Source organism: Petromyzon marinus, chromosome 15 (genome assembly GCF_048934315.1).
Source record: "Petromyzon marinus isolate PM22_M1 ecotype Great Lakes invasive population chromosome 15, UKy_Petmar_22M1.pri1.0, whole genome shotgun sequence".
NCBI lineage: Eukaryota > Metazoa > Chordata > Hyperoartia > Petromyzontiformes > Petromyzontidae > Petromyzon > Petromyzon marinus.
In genome coordinates, this window is record NC_133681.1 from 12,629,919 (window position 1) to 12,646,220 (window position 16,302).

The 16,302-nt window shown below is 46.3% G+C and overlaps 1 protein-coding gene across 8 annotated transcripts in view; it reads right to left on the reverse strand.

Annotated features, from left to right (window-relative positions):
* The window catches only part of LOC116942672 (nuclear pore complex protein Nup153-like), a 49,441-nt gene that overhangs the window by 10,516 nt on the left and 22,623 nt on the right, over positions 1–16,302 (reverse strand). For 3 of the 8 annotated variants that reach the window (XM_032954874.2, XM_032954869.2, XM_032954870.2), the window contains 9 exons: positions 11,167–11,213; positions 10,605–10,764; positions 6,498–6,695; positions 5,953–6,021; positions 5,592–5,670; positions 4,718–4,882; positions 3,372–3,470; positions 2,103–2,317; positions 237–666 (listed from right to left, as the gene is read on the reverse strand). In XM_032954874.2, the coding sequence (XP_032810765.2) occupies positions 237–666; positions 2,103–2,317; positions 3,372–3,470; positions 4,718–4,882; positions 5,592–5,670; positions 5,953–6,021; positions 6,498–6,695; positions 10,605–10,764; positions 11,167–11,213 (1,462 nt within the window). The remainder of the gene's footprint in view (positions 1–236; positions 667–2,102; positions 2,318–3,371; positions 3,471–4,717; positions 4,883–5,591; positions 5,671–5,952; positions 6,022–6,497; positions 6,696–10,604; positions 10,765–11,166; positions 11,214–16,302) is intronic. The other 5 variants (XM_032954871.2, XM_032954872.2, XM_032954873.2 and 2 more) reach the window with 5 other exon arrangements.

Consider the following 16,302-nt stretch of genomic DNA (forward strand, 5'->3'; position numbering starts at 1 on the left):
ACGAAAAAAGGACCGCAACTAATGATTGTGTACTTGATGGTCAACGAATGGATTATACTGATGAGGTCAACCAACGTACGGTGATGAGGACACTGCTGACGGTTATGCCAATCGCTGATGATAGAGAGCCGAGGAGGCTAACAGCGGGTAATAACGAGTGACCGTGAAGCTGCTGCTAACGACGTGTGGTTGGGCGATACGACCGATGACGACGGAGTGACGCGTCGAGGGCTCACCGGGCTTGGCGGTCTGACAGGCCACGCACGAGCCGCTGCCGGCCTTGTTCTGCACCATGCACACATCGCAGTCCCACGCGCCCTCCGGCCGGACAAACAGCGAGGCCAGGCTGGAGGCGGCGGCTGCCGAGGGTTTTGCGTACGCAGGCGGCGGCACCGATGCGGGCGCTTTCGTTGTCGAGGCGGGAGCGGTGGAAACGCCGGTCGAGAAGAAGGTGGAGGCGGCCGAAGAGGAGGATGAGGAGGACGGCGGTGGCGCGAGCGCGGACCGCTTGGGGGCGAGGTTGGCGCGCGGCGTGTCGCACGCCACGCAGCGGGAGCTCTCTCCGCGGTTTGACACCATGCACGTGTCGCAGTCCCACGAGCCGGGAGGGGCAGCAAACTGCTCGGCGAGCGAGGGCCCAGCAACCTGCGGCGGTTTGGCGTTGGCCTACGACAAAACGGTGACAACGGAAAATCCCCCGCCCACCCCATTTACAGCCTGCTTGAGAAAACGCCCCATCATAGTCGTCTGCATTGCCTGTCGTCAGGTTAGGCGAGCACGTATGCACCAAAACTTAAAGATACATAAGTGGATATTGCAAGGCTGTCCCCGGAGACCGCTCCCAACAATTTTCAATGCACGTGGCATCATTTAAAAAATCACGTTGTTTATGCAAACTAGGTGTACAGTGCAGAAACAATTACAATTTGATTTATAGATATTTGCTCAACTTGACTTATATCCTGGTCCTGCTTATCCACATCGCAATTTACAAAGGTCTCGTGGTGACACGAGCCCAGTTTTGAAATCATACATAAGACGGGCGTGTGCCGTTGGACAGCTTTGGTGAAGAAATATCCGCAAGCCCTCAAAGTAAATTATTTCCATTAATCCACCATCAACTTACCCCGAATACATACAATTCACGTCCACGGCGATTTGATGAACCGACATGATGCAGAGTAGGGATTTGCTTTTAGAACAGTTTAATTGTCTTTATTATTTTATTTCTGCATTAGTTTTGTTTGCAATGTTAGTGTACATTTAACATTACAATCTTCGCAAAATGTTAACACATTCTCACACGTGATTCGATGCATGTATCGTAAACGGATGTGTTTAACTGGTACATTGTCAAAATTGTGGTACATTTCATATATGCGGTATATTTGACCCTATCATGGATTCGAACATAACTGCTATTATTGGGAGTAATGCCGCAAAGCGATGAAACTTTGGAATCCCTCAACTCCGCAAACGATCACATGTCAAGCAACGACCCTCGAATATGACAACCACTTCTGCAGTCTCATGAAGAGGCCTCTCACCCAACACTTGTCCTTTACAATGTGCATAGAATCGGTTCACAAAGTACCCATCCATCAGTCCATAGATATTCAGCCTTCAACGATGGATCATGCCAAATTCAAACATATTACATGTTTTTTTATGTGCGCAGCCACTGCCAAACTCTTCAGAAACCCAGTTTAATAAACTCCTACTATTTTATGTTACCAGGTAATGCCCACTGAGCTATATAGCTCTTTTTCAGATGATAAGTAGCTTATCATGTGGAAATATATAGCAAATACTCTAAACGCATGTTTCTAAACGTTGAGGGAAAATCCAGAGGACCCGGAGAAAAATCCACACGACCACTGGGAGAACATGCAAACTCCAAATAAACAGGCGTCAATGGTCGGGATCGAACGCAAGACCCCTGCATACACCTGCCCAGAATCAAAGCTAGGATTCTCCGTGTGTCTGGTTTAGTATTCTTGACATCCATCACTGAATTCTCAGTCATATAGCCAGAGGCCCTTGCAATCAATCAGTCAAAACAGCCAGCGAGTGCTGCAGGGTTAGGATTGGGTCCTACTCACAGCGGGAATGCTGGAAGGGGCTGTGGCTCGCTTGGGCGCAGGCTTGGAGGCCTGGCAGGCCACGCACGTCACGTGCGATGCCTGGTTCTGCACCATGCACGCGTTGCATTCCCAGGAGCCCTCGGGCGGCCGGAAGCGATCTCCGAACCCAGAGGCGGTTGGTCGCACCTCGCCACCACTACCGCCGCTCGCCGCCGCCTCGCTGATGCCTGGCCCTGGGAAAGAATTCAGAAGGCAAATTCATGTGTGACTACGTGAAGAGTTGAGCATTCAACAGCAGACTGCCGACCAATGGCATCGCAATACGGAAGGACGGCAGACGCGGTGTCATGCTTAAAGACGGAACCCATAAGGTTGTTGTTATTGTTTTTCTAGATACACGCCAAGGATGTGCACGCTGGGCTGTCCGATACGGGTTTGCAGCTTCATTAAACGAGGATTAAAAATAATATATTTTTTAAAAAAAACTTTTTTTTAAACACGCTTTTATGAAATGTACTAAAACGTACATGAATGTACTGTAGCAATGGAAGAACTCCACGACTCCAGGAAGTAGCCCCCGAAGCTTGTCATAACGTTAGGGACCGTGGGCAATTACAGCCAACGTCAGTTGACCGTGGACAATTAGACCCAAGCCGAAACATAACATATAAAGAATAATGTTAACAAATATATTTTTTTATGATAGAATATTAGTATTGTCATCAGTATGACATAAGTATACCAAGTTTGCAGTCAATACCACATTTGGGAAGTGGGTTAAAATTGAGTTGTCATGTTGCTCCAGTGACAATCACTGCAAACCCACAGGAATTACGTGAAGTGTTTTGTCATGTTTAGCCTGTGACCAAACGGCTCGGAAAGCGGCCGATCTTGTCGGATCTCAGAAACCAAGAAGGCTTGAGCCTGGATAGTTGGTTGGACGGCCGGCCATCACGTGCTCAACAGGTGTTGCAGGCTCCTGCTGATAAATGTTGTCAGCAGAGGGACGTGCAGCCAAATTCATGGTTGGACTATACTATACTCAAATATCTATGCTCACCACCATCAACCCCCACTAACGAGCATGAAGTGTGGTTAAATAGCGCACCACGACTCACACGGTGTGTGGAAGCCCTTATCCAGCGGTGGATTGACACAAAGGGCTTCACGTGTGCAATATAACGTTTCTCATTAATGAAGCCTCAAGCTTGTATCGGACAGCCGAGGATGCACGGGTTCTGTACACTTCTATAGAATTGATTGTAATGTGAATCTATCGTCACTGACCTTTGGGTGCTGAAGAGGCCTTCAGGATGTCGAGCACACTGCCAGACTTGAGAGTCTTGGCTGCCTTGAAGGGACCTCCTCCAGAGCCATTGTCCTCATCTGAGTAACAACCACGGGGTGGGGGGCTCAATTATGAATTTTTAAACATATCTTCCCAACGAAAATCAACTACCGTAAACGATTAAAGGAACCGACATGGACTTGCTGCAAAGTTGGGCTCAAAATGAGCAAAAACAAGAGTCACTCACGGTAAGCTGCCTAAACAAAACAGAATTGGTTCATAATTGATATGTAGGTTATACCGCAAAACAAAATACAGGTACTCCTCTACTTAAGAACGAGTTAGGTTCTAGAGGTCTGTTTGTACAGCGAGGGAAAAAAGTATTTGATCCCCTGCTGATTTTGTACGTTTGCCCACTGACAAAGAAATGATCAGTCTATAATTTTAATGGTAGGTTTATTTGAAGTGAGAGACAGAATAACAACAAAAAAATCCAGAAAAACGCATGTCAAAAATGTTATAAATTGATTTGCATTTTAATGAGGGAAATAAGTATTTGACCCCCTCTCAATCAGAAAGATTTGTGGCTCCCAGGTGTCTTTTATACAGGTAACGAGCTGAGATTAGGAGCACTCTCTTAAAGGGAGTGCTCCTAATCTCAGCTTGTTACCTGTATAAAAGACACTGTCCACAGAAGCAATCAATCAATCAGATTCTAAACTCTCCACCATGGCCAAGACCAAAGAGCTCTCAAAGGATGTCAGGGACAAGATTGTAGACCTACACAAGGCTGGAATGGGCATCAAGACCATTGCCAAGCAGCTTGGTGAGAAGGTGACAACAGTTGGTGCGATTATTCGCAAATGGAAGAAACACAAAAGAACTGTCAATGTCCCTCGGCCTGGGGCTCCATGCAAGATCTCACCTCGTGGAGTTGCAATGATCATGAGAACGGCGAGGAATCAGCCCATAACTACAAAATCAGCAGGGGATCAAATACTTTCTCCCTCACTGTAAGTCGATTTTTTCTTAAGTTCAACTTCACTCCTGTCGATTCCAAACATGTTGTGCGGCATGTACACTAAACACGGAGAATCGCTTTAAAAGTTGTATAATGTCCTGTAATTGTAGATGCTGGTGGGTCATGTTCTGCAGATATAGATGCCACCACCACAATTCTATTGCGCAACGGTTGACCTTACGACTCTCGGTCCAAACAGGCAACTGGACATACAGACGGGTTTGTTTGTATCTCTGAAAGTTCGTAAGTCGAACGTTCATAAGTAGAGGAGTCCCTAAACATCATTTTTTATTGTAACGTGTCAAAGAGAATTGACGGACGTACCATTGCTTCGCTTGCTCATCCCCTTTGATCCCTTTAGATCACCGGCCGGGGACGTGGTACCACCACCCCGCTCCTTGTGGCCCGACAGCGCCGCTGCCGCCGCCACTACACCCACCGACGGGACCGGCGTGCTCTGCGTCGCCGAGGGCAATCTGAACGCGAACCCTGCAGCCGCCAGGGTGGGGAGACGCACCACGGCACAAACCAAACGTTGGACTGATTGCGAGGACTCGCGAATGCAATTCCCGGACAGGTTTTTATTTTCTTTTTGCCTCGTTTGTCCCACCCCTTGGTTGTGCCGTCTCACCTGTACTTGCGATCTCATTTGTAGGCATGTAAAAGTGTACTATTTTGCCAATAGAATCGTTAAGCTCGCGATACGAGCATTAAGACACTCTGCGGTTCACGCGACTATTGAACGTGATACGTTCACGACAATATTGAAAAAAAGATTGATGGTCGAATGGAATCGCAACCCCAAATTGTGATATTTAATTGAATTACAATGAGGGCAAATCATTTAATGCTAAATCACTCGTAGTGTCTCAAATGTGCTGTCTTTGTCTGTGTTCATTCTGACCGTCAGCTAAAAAGGAAAAAAAATGCCTAAGATTTACATTAATAACAAAATTATCCATTCATCCACACAAGATGCACAGAAGAATATTATTTAAATCGACGAATCCATGAGTCATCACGTGCCGTATAATTTGGCACTCAAACGGGACGGACAAAAGGCAACACAGCCAATCAATCAACGCAAAATCACTCTTCCACATATCCCCAATTAAAATGAGTCTCGTGTTATATAATAATTATTCCTTATTTTGTCATGCTACCCGAGTTTCCTGGCTGCCACGAGGATAAGCCATACCTGTGCCGGAGCTAGGCAGGCTGGTAGGGGTCGTGACGAGGCCAGCTTTAGTGACCGGCGTGCTGAACTGGAATGGTGGCTGCACCAATGTAGCCCCGGTCGTGCGAAGAGAGAGACGCACGTACCGCAAAACACACGCACACACACACACACGCACGCATTCATGACATGGGGAAAAAGCACACATGCGCCGGCGAGTACCACAAGGACGTTTGAAATGTAACGGCCGTACAGAATCAAATCACAGACCGTCCGGGATCACTTTTTTTCAATGAGGTTCAAGCCCTCATGTTTGCATTGCTCATCTTAAGAAGCCTGCGGAACGAGCCACGTGCCATGTTTGTTAATGGCAGGGTCTCACCGGTTGGCTGGTGGGCGGCTGCTCGAACTCAGTGGCCTTCACGGGCGGAGTTGTGAACGCAAACGGAATCTGCAAGGACAATGATGCCACCTTGAATGCAATGCACTGGTGTGTAACTCTGCGGTGGTGTACACGGATGTATACTATGTGGGTATAAAAATGTAGTAGCGGTGTGCACCACGTGGCGGCGTATAGTTTAGGCAGTGGTGGTTGTATGCTCCTCCGATTAGCACGGTTGGCTACGCACGGTACGAAAGAAGATCAACAAACATACATCCTATGGTATATACCATGCAGCAACTTGCTTACACGACATTGTCGTGTTCACTCCGATTCATAATGATTGTATGTTGTAGATTCCCATCCGCACCATGAAGCGATACACACAAGCATGTAAACCACCATATTATGTACACTGTGAAGAGTATCACCCGATGACAGACTGATGCGCACCACCACAGTTTACAGACACACTAGGCAACACCGATACGTACACCGAACACTATAATTGTACACCAAGTCCAGCCTGATGTGGAATTTAGCACCTTGTCAGTAGAGCCACTCCCACCACCACCACCACCACCAGCTCCGGTACTACTGCTGCTGCCGATGGCGGCGGTACCGGCAAGGGCAGGAGACCGCGTGTTGGCCGGTGTGGAGGTGGCTACAGGGCCAAAGCTGAATGATGGCAGGGCGCCAGCACGGATAGGGAGGGGCACGCTCGGCAGCGCTACGTCCGACTCCTGCAATGCAAACCAGGTCCACAAATGGCGACTCCGCTCTCCTCTCCGCTCTCAACCGGTCATCCTGCTGTGTGGGGCTCGTCAGCACTGACACAGCGTCGCGGCAAGATTTAACGGCAGGAACGCGATGTTGCCCCTTTCAAATGAAAATGAGAGCAATGACTACACAAACTGCTCGTCTTGGCGAACGTCTAGAATCGAGCATTTTGGAGGCGAGGGCTGGTGGATTTGTGAATTTCCCAAAACCACTGTTGCTTGCAAGGTGGTACTACTTAAGCACATTTGCGCACTCACCTGTGCATCTCAATAACAGGACTTTTTTCTAAGGGCATTGTTTGGTGAAGGCGCCTCTGCAGCGGTAGTGGGTTCCATGCAGCGGCAGTTGAATTAATACTTTGTGGATTATATCATTTGCATTTCCCTTGTCAATCCACGGCTGCATGAACGCCTCTGCATGCCATATCGGTTGTGGGGGTCAATAACCGTACTTCACCATGCTTCGTTGGTGCGGGTGAGTGGAGAGGGGGTACACGCCCAGGACTAGATAAATATCACTCGCCACCGAATCAAACTTGTGTATTTGCCAACCATTGCGCCTCTGCTCCACCCAATGTGAAATATACGACACTAGTAAATAATAGGATGGACATAAGTGCCAATTCCTCGGGGAAAAAAAAAGCATCAAGAGTAGGTGAAAACTTCCCTAAGATTAACAAATAAAAATGTTTGTATTTTTATCCAGCAGAGGAGTAGCTCAACCTTATTCAGAAAAAGAACCCATTATAATTTTTTTTGCCAGAGCTAAATTTCAGTTAACCGTCATGAATGGGGAAAGTTGCAGCATGGATTTCCACCTAAACCACGAGGTGGGGAAGGGGATGCTGGCAAAGGGGACCCCCCCCACCACCACCCCCCCCAGAGCTTTTCTTGGCACTAGAAAATGCTTGGTGCAGCTCAACTTGAGCAATCATCGCGACGCAGCAACAAAGCAGGAAGCGACCGCACGACCGAGCCGCCTCCTTGTGGCACCGCTCACTCCAAGCCGAGAGCACAGCTGCTGCACACACGTCGCTTGCCGTCCGCGTGGCGACGGCTGTGCGCAGCTGCGGGAGCTCCGCAGCCACGGCGACGGCTGCGGCCTCCACGGCGGTAAGAGTCCGACAATCGTGTCTGTGCTCGCGTGACGATAGTGGCCGCGTTGATGAACCGCGTCGCGTCAATTATTATTATTATTATCATGTTTGCACATGCGCGCGTGTACGAATGTCTGAAAAAGCTTGTTTAAACCCGGGCAAGACATTTTTAATTTTAAATAACACGTTGCAGTAGACAATAAACAATTAGTATTTTTTTGTAATGATACTATTCCGTGGGCACGCGCACTCCGTACTGGGGACACTTCTGGGGAATTTTCTGAAGGAGACAAGTGTTTAGTCACACGGATTTCTGAACACCCTGACACATGGCGGAGTTGTAAACACAGCTGAAGGCAGCCCCCCGCCTGCCTCACAAGTAATGTTCGTGCGAGGGCGAGGGAGCGGGCAACAAAGAGCGGCTGTAACGAGCAAACACTGTGGCTTGTCTTATTAGTGGCAGGTGGTCGCTGACAAAAAAACAAACCCGTGAAGTTCATCTCAATTGCCACAGAGCATTAACCGCCCCCACCCCCCCCCCCCAACTTTCACAGGAGCACTGGAGCCCTCGGGGGGGGGGGGGGGGCTACTTATTGCAGCCGAGTGGTCTACGTTGGTAAAGGATTGCAGAGGCGCGTGGTCTCAATTGCACAGTTATGGGCATTTCCCTTGCACTCCCTCGGCTGACAGCGGATAACTGTTTATTGCATTGGGACTTGCTGCAACAGCCCCCACACATTAGTGTGATATACTCTGTTCTGCATACAATGGGGGTTTTTTTTTTTTGGAAAGCCCTAAAAACTGGGAGAAGGGTTGTTACTTTTTTTTCAAAGTCACACTGCACGAGTAAAAAAATGCAACGTTGTGCGCACACAGCAAGACGTGCGTCTCCACGTCGCGGGGAAACCTTGCGTGCCAGACGTCCTAGTTTGGTACTGTACAGAAACTACTGCAGCAACGGATTGTGCGCTAGAGTCGCTTCAGTGTGCATTAACCTTCCTTTAATAAATTCACATTGCGTTAAGAGTAATATAAATAACAATGGAAGCTGGAAATGGGCCAAGTTTTGGTTTCCTTGGTAATAATGGTAAATAAGGCTGTTTATGCAGGGCACCCTACCCCCTCCACCGTTGAGGACATTACGCAAGGGACCTAGGATAGCTTGCACGGATAAACAACACGGTCATGTCCTTTTCACACACACGGTCATGACAATAAGGCCGTGGGTTAAAATCCCTGGCAGGGTGAATTCAACCCATCATCCTCGATGCATGTAACAAAATTTGCAACACCGAGTGAGCTGCACCAGGCGAATCTCAAGTTCCGTTGAAAACGAATGTTGAGTCAATAAGAGACTGGACTTCTGTTCGAAGTACAATAAGGAACATCTACCAATGGATCAGTACCAACAATGAAGAACAAGGATTGACATTCGGAGAATGAAGACACGCAAGTTGTATTTCAGATAGGACTGCATTGGAAAACGCTGATAACTCGCGTTCCCTCCTATGACGCCATTTTTATAGCACTATATCCTGTTTCAAACGAATGATTGGTAATCCACTTCTAATATTTTTCACCACTTCCCCGCAGATGGCGGTACAATAAACTTAATCCACCTACTCTTCAGGAACTTTTGCAAAGGGCATGCCAAATCTATAGTTCTTGATCCCATCTACGAAGGTTGTGATCCCTGACATGCAATACCCCGGTGTCTACAACACGAACATAAGGCAGATCTGAAACACGGGAGGACCAATACCATGGCCGTGTCTGATCATTATTTTAACGTTGTGGGCACACACGAAATAGATTTTTCCAAGACGAAGGTACTCTGCAAACCCACTGGCTATCAGCAAAGATTCGTTCAGGAAGCCATCCAGATATATGAACACAGACACAATTTCAACCGAGAAGATGGGTACAAACTGAGCAATCATTGGAAGGACGTTATTAACCAGTTTAAGTAATAACTGGCTGTAATGTTTCCATCCTCCCTGCCGATGTTAGCAGTTATTTTCGACTCCGAGTTACATTACCAGGTTAAATGTCTTTACATTAACAGGCTAAATGCCTCACTAACACAGCCACCGTTGCTCGTTTTCCTCGATGTGGCGGTGGTTTTCGTGTTGTTCGTTTTTCTTACATTGACATGCTAATCTTTCACAATACAATGGCCACCTCCACAACGTTGTCGTCGTGGAGGTAGCCCAGCTCTCCGATCTTACATTTACATGCAAATATCATCACTAGCCCCACCCACTTCGCTATGACCCTTGGGCTACACCCATCTCAAACCTTGATAACATCCTGCCTCAGCAGCTCTCCTGCTATATTTTTTCCTGCCTCAGCAGCTCTCCCGCTATATTTTTTCACCTCACGACGATTGCTTGTGTTGCGATCGAAACGTCGTGATATTTATATTTTATATTATTATTTTTCTATCTACGTGGCTTTACCGAAAGACCCAAAGAATATAATCTCTACTGGTATTGGCCGTGAGCGGGAAGTGAAATTGGGTCGCTGGATTCGCAGTGAAGCATGCTAACCGCTTCAACACTACCGTTCCCCACAGCAGCGCACACACACAAAATAGAGGTTCCCTCTATAGCCTTAACAGACTGTTGGGGAGGCCCAGGACCGGTTAATATAATCGTCATTTGTTGGCCGTGAGCAGGAATCAAACTCAAGTCGCTGGGTTTGTAGCGAGCGCGCTAAACGCTGCACTACCGCTCCCCAAAACACACACACGAGCATCCCACACACGCACGCTCACCGATTCATCGTCTTTCTGGGCCGAGAAGTGGACGGCAATCCGCTCGCGCTTCATCTTGCCGCCACCACCGCCGCCGCCACCCCCCCTGGGCAGCCCGTTGGCTACTGGGGTCGCCAGCTCGGCAAGGGCCTTGGGAGGCCCAGACAACGAGGCCTTGCTGCTGCAAAAACAAACCAAGGTAACGGGTCAAAGCAACGTTCTCCAACACTGCTACAAAGATGGAATCCGACTACTTAAATAACTGATTACTGATTGTCGGCTCAATTATTTGACGAATTAAACAAAATGTAAAAGGAATTTAATTATGACAATAAAGGTCGAGGTGCTCCGCTCTCAATGCTGGCGAAAGGAACCCAAAGCTAAAACGAAAGGTTTAAGAAGGAAAAATAGTAAGTCATCTGCAAAGCTTAAGACCACAACAGAATAGGTCAGCGTACGGACACTTTACCCCTCCATCCGCAATATACAGATCGTTTTAACTGTGGTGTATCCACATACAGCTGAGAAATGTACAAAAGGTGAAATAAATAAAACATCCGATCACAGCCTGCACATGACTCACCTTTGCAGTGTGCGATTGTCACAGGAAGTTCCCGGCTGAGTGGAGTCCTGAAAAAACAAACGAAAACACCGCCATTGGGAAAGTGTTACCCGTGACTCGCAGCACCTACACCCAGAGGCCTTTGTTCAATCGGAAACGTACATCCATAGTGCTTTAGGGACAGTCAACAATTCCACATGTTAGACAGAGACGGATGGATATATAAGCAATGACGGTATCGTTAATAAGGGCTTTTTTATTATTAAATCTTCCTCCGACACAATTTTTACCCGATCAAGACTTTGGCAGTCCGACATCACGTTCATACTGAAGTGATGATCCGTAACTACAGTGAGGGAAAAAAGTATTTGATCCCCGGCTGATTTTGTACATTTGCCCACTGACAAAGAAATGATCAGTCTATAATTATAATGGTAGGTTTATTTGAACAGTGAGAGACAGAACAACAAAAATTAAGAAAAACGCATGTCAAAAATGTTATAAATTGATTTGCATTTTAATAAGGGAAATAAGTATTTGACTCCCTCTCAATCAGAAAGATTTCTGGCTCCCAAGTGTCTTTTATACAGGTAACGAGCTGAGATTAGGAGCACTCTTAAAAGGAGCGTTCCTAATCTCAGCTTGTTACCTGTATAAAAGACACCTGTCCACAGAAGCAATCAATCAATCAGATGCCAAACTCTCCACCATGGCCAAGACCAAAGAGCTCTCCAAGGATGTCAGGGACAAGATTGTAGACCTACACAAGGCTGGAATGGGCTACAAGACCATTGCCAAGCAGCTTGGTGAGAAGGTGACAACAGTTGGTGCGATTATCCGCAAATGGAAGAAACACAAAAGAACTGTCAATCTCCCTCGGCCTGGGGCTCCATACAAGCTCTCACCTCGTGGAGTTGCAATGATCATGAGAACGGTGAGGAATCTGCCCAGAACTACACGGGAGGATTTTGTCAATGATCAAGGCAGCTGGGACCATAGTCACAAAGAAAACAATTGGTAACACACTATGCCGTGAAGGACTGAAATCCTGCAGCGCCCGCAAGGTCCCCCTGCTCAAGAAAGCACATATACATGCCCGTCTGAAGTTTGCCAATGAACATCTGAATGATTCAGAGGACAACTGGGTGAAAGTGTTGTGGTCAGATGAGACCAAAATAGAGCTCTTTGCCATCAACTCAACTCGCCGTGTTTGGAGGAGGAGGAATGCTGCCTATGACCCCAAGAACACCATCCCCACCGTCAAACATGGAGGTGGAAACATTATGCTTTGGGGGTGTTTTCCTGCTAAGGGTTCAGGACAACTTTACCGCATCAAAGGGACGATGGACAGGGCCATGTACCGTCAAATCCTGGGTGAGAACCTCCTTCCCTCAGCCAGGGCATTGAAAATAGATCGTGGATGGGTATTCCAGCATGATAATGACCCAAAACACACGGCCAAGGCAACAAAGGAGTGGCTCAAGAAGCACATTAAGGTCCTGGAGTGGCCTAGCCAGTCTCCAGACCTGAATCCCATTGAAAATCTGTGGAGGGAACTGAAGGTTCGAGTTGTCAAACCTCAGCCTCGAAACTTTAATGACTTGGAGAAGATCTGCAAAGAGGAGTGAGACAAAATCCCTCCTGAGATGTGTGCAAACCTGGTGGCCATCTACAAGAAACGTCTGATCATTTCTTTGTCAGTGGGCAAACGTACAAAATTAGCAGGGGATCAAATATTCTTTACCCTCACTGTGTACATTTTGAACTTCTATGGCACCGTACATAGTCCACCGCGCTAATCGGATATTCGGGGGAAGGACAAACTCAACAAAAAAAGCAGTTCTAAAGAAAATAGTTTTAATCTATATTTACAAGTGCATAGCTCCATTGGCTTCCAAATGTCAGAAGAGCATTCCAGACGGCCGCAGAAGCGCATCTGAAAGTGCGCGATGCAGTGACTGTCTTTGTTTGATGGCCAGCAAAAACGACGGTAAATGGTGCACCATCGCCCTCGTCGGGAATCGTTGCTACGCTGTGCCAATAACAATCAACAGAAACAAGGCTAGCGCTGGTTATGATGCAAGACAATGGGGGAGCTGTGTACTGCACTGCTAATTATGGACTGGTATGTGTCACCAAGAGTGTTATTGACCAATGTGTTTAACTCTTTGGTTCCTTCAGTAAAGTCGCGTAGAAATAAATAAATTAAATAATAGAGTACGACGTTTCAATTGCAACACAAGCGACCGTCATCAGGCAGAACTAAATGTGAGATGAAACACAGACACAGAGACACACAGACACACACAAGCAGAGAGAGACACAGACACAGTTCTATCTGATGACGATTGCTTGTGTTGCAATCGAAACGTCGTACTCTATTATTTAATTTTTTTTCTTTCTACGTGACTTCACCGAAAGAACCACAGAGTAATTCCTGCAGTCACGAAAGCTTCAAATCAAGTTTCTATGTGTTTAATTTTTTATTTATGCTTGTTGCACCACTGACAAAGAAGCATCACACAAAATGAATGTTTTTCTTTCCTGTTATTTCACTTTGTGCATGTATATATATTGTCAAATTGCTAAGATACAATTTTGACCGTTTAAGACTTGTGAAAATCGTTTCATTGGAGTCTCATGTGTGCACACAAAATGTTCATGCAAGAATAAATTAATAAATTCACACAAATCGTGTGGAGTGTTTTTTTTGGAAACTCTGCAGGTTCATGCAAATTTTGCATCCAATATTGATGACACATGAACCACAATAAAAAATGTAATCAAATCACGGCCCCGAACTATGCCAACTTCTTGTCGAATGGGGCAAATAATTAGACGTTATATACATTTAGCTGGCGAGGTGGTATTGTTACGCTGTGTTATCCATCAAGCCGGACTCGGTGAAACATCACCCGGCTTTGCGCGTTCTCTATAAACGCAGGGCCATGGCGAATGTAGCACTGTGATGAGTAGCACTGCGCCCACCGCAGAAACGCCAAAGAATGCATTTCTTTACGCACACCTTGATAATGTTCACTGGCTCTAAAACAATGCCTGCGCTTTGTGTTGTCAGTCTTGTATTTGCTGCGTTGTTTTGTCTATTGGCTGAAAGGAAGCATTTGCATTCAATGAATGCAATCCGACTGATTTGTCAAATAATCAATTCTGACTTGTACAATTGGAATCACCTACTGGGAGCATAAGATCAATTTTAATCGATAAACAGTTATCGCCACGTCAAAGGAGAGACATTATTGAACAGCACAGTTCAAATTTCAGTTCATCTTTCGAAGTTGGCTCAATGCAGCCTGGAGATTTCCACCGATGTTCCAGCAGAACGCATTTCATTTAGTCCCGGAGAGAAAACCTGGTCATAGGCCCCGGCCAGCCTGGCAACAGAGGAGAGCTTAGGAGACGCAATCGGCTTCTCAAGTCTATATATATAACGATCGTTCGGGCAGCGGGAGGAGAGCAGGGGGACAGGAGTGTTAGCCCGCAACGTAATGTTCCCAGGCTGGAAATAGCAAAGCACCGCGCGGACGAGCATGCTAACGAGACAGGTCACACGTCACCCGCCCCCGGACACTCCTCCCTGGGTGTACCGCGGCCACGTGGACGCTTGGCTCAAGGCTCATACAGCCCCGCAACGAGTGACTGTGCTTGCATGGGACATAATAGATCCATGACAGAATAAATTATTAATTATGTTAATGTTTCGGGGGGGGGGGGGGGGGGGAGGGTGTTCTTGCCCAAACAAAGAACTCTACTGGAACGGGAATTGTCAGAAAGGATACGGATTTTTCATCAGCAAAATAATTGATCAATGCTCAACCATCGCTCAATTACTGCTCGATCACATAGACGCAAGGTATTCAAAATGTCACAGCATGTTACATTGACACGAATTTATAAAAATGTAAAGCTCGACCAAATACACCTTGAAAATATCAAAGCTCAGTCACTGCTCGAGCATATAGACACGTGAATTTAAAATCAGTTTAACACGTAGGCTTTTGTGGGAATTGTCAGAAAGGGTATAATGTATTCAAAATTTCATCGATTGATCATTGCTCAATCACATAGAAACACCTTCCAAAATGTCAGCTTGGTCGGTGCTCAATTTAAGAAATATAGTAAATTCCAATTGTGATCATTACGCCCGATTGATTTAAGCCATTGTCTTTACTCACTGATTGCTCGGCTTTGCCGAACATCACGTGATGATACGATTTGCAGTCTTGTGGTGCTGCTCGCAGCTGTTGGGAGGATAAAATTCCCAATCATTGATGTACCGATACAGCTGCAGGTAATAAATCTTGCAATTCACACTGGCGAATATTTATTTATAGATCCTTGTGTATGAGCTTAGTCAGTGTGAGAAAGTGAGTCTGAGGAAAAAAAAACTAACAACTTAAAGATCAGCTTCTGGTTTCATTTATTTATCATACAGAAAGGTTAGTTTTTTATTTTCACTTGTTATCATCACTATCATCACCATGTATGTATTGTGGAAATAAGAGATTACAGTAAAACCTTGGATTGCGAGCATAATTCGTTCCGGAAACGTGTTTGTAATCCAAAGCACTCGTATATCAAAGCACTCGTATATCAGTTGTGATCACGTGACGCTCGGCAAACAAAGTGGATACGTACTATTCGTATTGCAAGACCCTCGCTCGTTTATCAAATTAATATTTATTTAAAATTTTTGCTCGTCTTGCAAAACACTCGCAGACTAAGTTACTCGCAATCCAAGGTTTTACTGTACATCATAATCAACTGATATGTGCTGCACATCACAAGTCTACACTGCATCACGACACTGCAGTAATCACTACTCCACTAGTGTACTACACTGTTAAACAGCACTAGTCTTTATTATAGCAGCATTAAATACTGTCGTGACACGTGTTTTTCCGCATTCCGCTTTAGTCGAATGCATGTTTACATGTCGTTGTATGGACCCTTCCAATATTCTTCTGCTTATCCTCTGCTTCACCCTCGGGCGGACACTTTCAACGTATTCCTTCCGCTTCGTTTGGCCACTGAACTCCCGAAAAAAATGTTCCCCGTAATACGCTTTTAACGGAAGAGGAGGCATTTATAACCTTTTCCCCCGATGACGTACAATGTACGTCATCGGAGTACATTGTA